Genomic DNA, 3,524 nt, shown 5'->3' on the forward strand with positions numbered 1-3,524 from the left:
TAAATTAACTAATGAATGAATATTTGCTATAAAATTATTATCAATGATATAAGTGTAGCTACCAGTTTGGTCGACAATTTGGATTTTATTCTTTAAGTTGCACGCTCAGTCCTTTTTTTCCTACACCTTTTTCTCACACCTAAGATGTTTTTGATTAGATATCATGATATTTTGTCAATACACACCAACAAACCACAGCAAGTAAGAAATTGACACCCGATAATGACGAACATTAGCTATAGGATCGCAACCCTATTATTCGGAACAGACCCATATTTTACTGAACCATCCAGATTCTTTATAAGCTATATGGTGGTAGTTTTTCCTCTCTAAAATAGTGTTAATAACTTTCTTTATAGTAACACCATGGAAACTAGATTAACAGTTTCTTGCCATCAGCAGCATGCATTCGCTATATCCTTATCAAGCATCACTATTCACGCAAATTGCTTAAGCTAATATCACGTGACGCTAAACGCTTTTAATAAGGAATATTTCATAAACGTTAACAAATTTGTGCCTGAAAGTCGGCAATGAATAATGAATAATAACCGTTCATCCATATGATTCTTTTGAAAACTTTAGCTAGAAACTGCTAATTTAGTTTGCTTGGCCTAACCAAAACTTATGTATCTGATCCCACCCTATAGTTTGCCGCTCTAAATCAGCCGTTTTTAATCCTAATGACAAAAAAAAATACAAGTGGTCCACCGATACTCTTAGGTGAAGCTGTAGTAAAACGTTCAGACTAATAGCTAACGTGACGTTTTGAGTAAGCCGCAAAAAGTTTGGTCGAAACTTAACGGATTTTGTTGAATAACTTTGCACATGTGGCTTATATTTAGACCATATATGATATCTAATTGTAAGTTGTAAAGGTCTATCAATGTGCTAAATTTGAAAAATAAAATCCATGAAAGTATATTTTTTCTATGAAATAAGAGGGAATCCTCAATAGCCACGGGACTTGAAATTCTTTTAGGCAGGATTTGAGTAAATTAAGCTATGAGAACTTGGGCATGGTCTAATTCATCGATCGAAAATTGTAATTAGATATCATATCGGTCAAGTGATGACAGAGAGCTATGAGCTAAACGTTTGTACTTAAAAAAAAAAACTCAGAGTCATTCTATGAGCCACTATGTCGCGGCTAAAAAGGAAGAAAGTCAATCAAAATTGAAGATTTTGTATCTCGTGTATTTCTTAATTGATTACCTTGAAATTTAGCATGTGAAGTAAGGGTCCAGTGGAGCATATCCGCTGAAAACATGTGATAGTTTGAATTTGCACAGTCTGAGCTACAGCAAGTGAGAAATTGCTAAACTATCACTACTGTTAATAACACACAGTGTGTCCTGTAGGTTGTTTTAACCTCACGACACACCATACTAACGTGTTTCTTCATCAGATTCAAGTTCAAAAATATCATAATTATAGCAATGTTTGATTTTATGTTATATAATCTCAAATAACAGCACAAGAATAACTTATCTAATAAAGGAAAAGTTAAAGAACTTTATTAAAAACTTGAAATAATTTATGATTATTGATATGTTTAATCAAAAGGGATATCTTGTATATTTTGCACTGCTCATTTGATATATATTTTTGCAGGTTTACTGCTTATTATGTGTAATTTCGCAATATCAAGAATACGTGGAAGGTCATGGAGTGCCAAGGCAACATTGTAATTTTCAAGTATGTTACATAGATAATTATTATTGCTCTATTCTGCTGTAACTTGTTAGGTTGTAAATACATTTCACAAGTCAATTAAGAGATAAGTGGAATATACCTTAACAGAGATATTCACAAATTACAACCACTATTATATAAATAATCTCAAACAGCACATGAGTACGCTGTTGTGGAAATAAAGCATATATTGCATATATTCAGTATATATTATATGTATATGTGTATAGCTGTTTCCAGCAATCTTGACTCACCTGTTACTTTGAAATAAACCAGAGTTTAAAGTGTTTCATAATGTTAATAAGACGCAGCTAAAATTTAAAGAAAACATTTGAATGTTTAATTCATCTTGAAAGTCACCAGATTAATGAAAGTCGGTCGTTCATTGCAGAGAATTGGTTAAGGTGGATCAAAGTATGATTAGGATAATATGAGTCGCTTCAAAACAAATGATGAGTTGTCCAAACATCAGTATAGTGCAGAGTATCATCCATAATACAACCACACAACTGCTTTATGTCAGTTGTGGCATGCAACATTCTTATGGTGCCTGCTTCAAGACTGAATTGAATGTTCATAGTCTCAACTGGAGAATATGTCAGTGTAAAGATGATTAAAGATTCGCCTCGCAATGAGGTGAATTCTTCTTACGACAAACAGCTAGCCTTCAATAATACCAAGAAAATATCAGTGTAACAACGGCATTTACTGCAATTTTTTTACCTTTTACTTGCTAGTTGAGTCGTGTTAATCCCAGGAGTAAAATATCCGGATTACAGTCTAGATTGAAAATGGTACAACTGGAAGTGATGCAAGTGTTATTTGAGGAAGAATAAGCCTTTTTGGACATACGGACTTCTACATCATGAGTAGTTGTGGCATTAATGCCACACGCTCTAGAGAACACAGACTGCAGCTTTTGTGCTGACATTTATTTATTGGACAAGTGTAAAAAAATTAAAATAAAACAAGCATGAATCCTCAATAGCCACGGCACTTGAAATTCTTTTAAGCAGAATTAGAGTAAATTAATCTATGAGACCTTTTTTTCCTTCTTTATTAGCTATATTTTTGTGAGCCAGCAATAGCAGGCATGTGGCACGCCTATACCTGATTTGATTTTATTACTCATCAGGATCTCAACCAAATTTAAATCACTTTAGGCAGGATTTGAGTAGATTAATCTATGAGACTTTAGGCGTGATCAAATACATCAATCGAAAGGGTTTGACCTCCTGAGTATAAAAACTTACTTAGATCTCAAATTGGTCAAGAAACGATGGAGCTATGAGCTAAAAGTTTGTATTTGAAAAACCAACAACAACTCAGAGCCATTCTAGGAGCTACAATGCCACAGCTAAAAATATCTGAGGTAATATGCCACTTCTACGACAGTCTTCCACTGTTGTCAACCTATAATTAATGCCCAGATCCAATGGAAAAAGAATGGTTGGACCTCTTGAGTCCAAAACTGTGATTAGATCTCAAATCGGTCAGGAGATGACGGAGCTCTGAGCTAAAAGTTCGTACTTGACAGAAAAAGAACAAACAAACTTAGGGGCATTATATGAGCCACTATGCCGCAGCTAAAAATTAGGAAGTAGGAATGGGAGCACCAAAAGTAAGGAAACAAAGTAGGAATGGACGAAATAACATTATAACACTTGGTGGTTTTTGACAAGGTAAACCCTTAAAGTAGGTGTGCTCATCGTTCTGCCCATGTTTCCTTACTTTTTGGTGCACCCATTCCTACTTCCTAATTTTTTTTAATTTAGAAATATTTTACACTTGTCTCATAGCTTTTTTTTTGGTACTAAGTTTCGAAAATG

The 3,524-nt window shown here is 34.0% G+C and overlaps 1 protein-coding gene across 1 annotated transcript in view; it reads left to right on the plus strand.

The window, feature by feature from the left end:
- LOC111085390 overlaps positions 1-3,524 on the plus strand; it is a 114,529-nt gene that overhangs the window by 107,163 nt on the left and 3,842 nt on the right. The window contains exon 6 of the mRNA XM_022383712.1: positions 1,615-1,698. Coding sequence (XP_022239420.1) covers positions 1,615-1,698 — 84 coding nt within the window. The remainder of the gene's footprint in view (positions 1-1,614; positions 1,699-3,524) is intronic.

The sequence above is a fragment of the Limulus polyphemus genome, unplaced genomic scaffold (assembly GCF_000517525.1).
Source record: "Limulus polyphemus unplaced genomic scaffold, Limulus_polyphemus-2.1.2 Scaffold17, whole genome shotgun sequence".
NCBI lineage: Eukaryota > Metazoa > Arthropoda > Merostomata > Xiphosura > Limulidae > Limulus > Limulus polyphemus.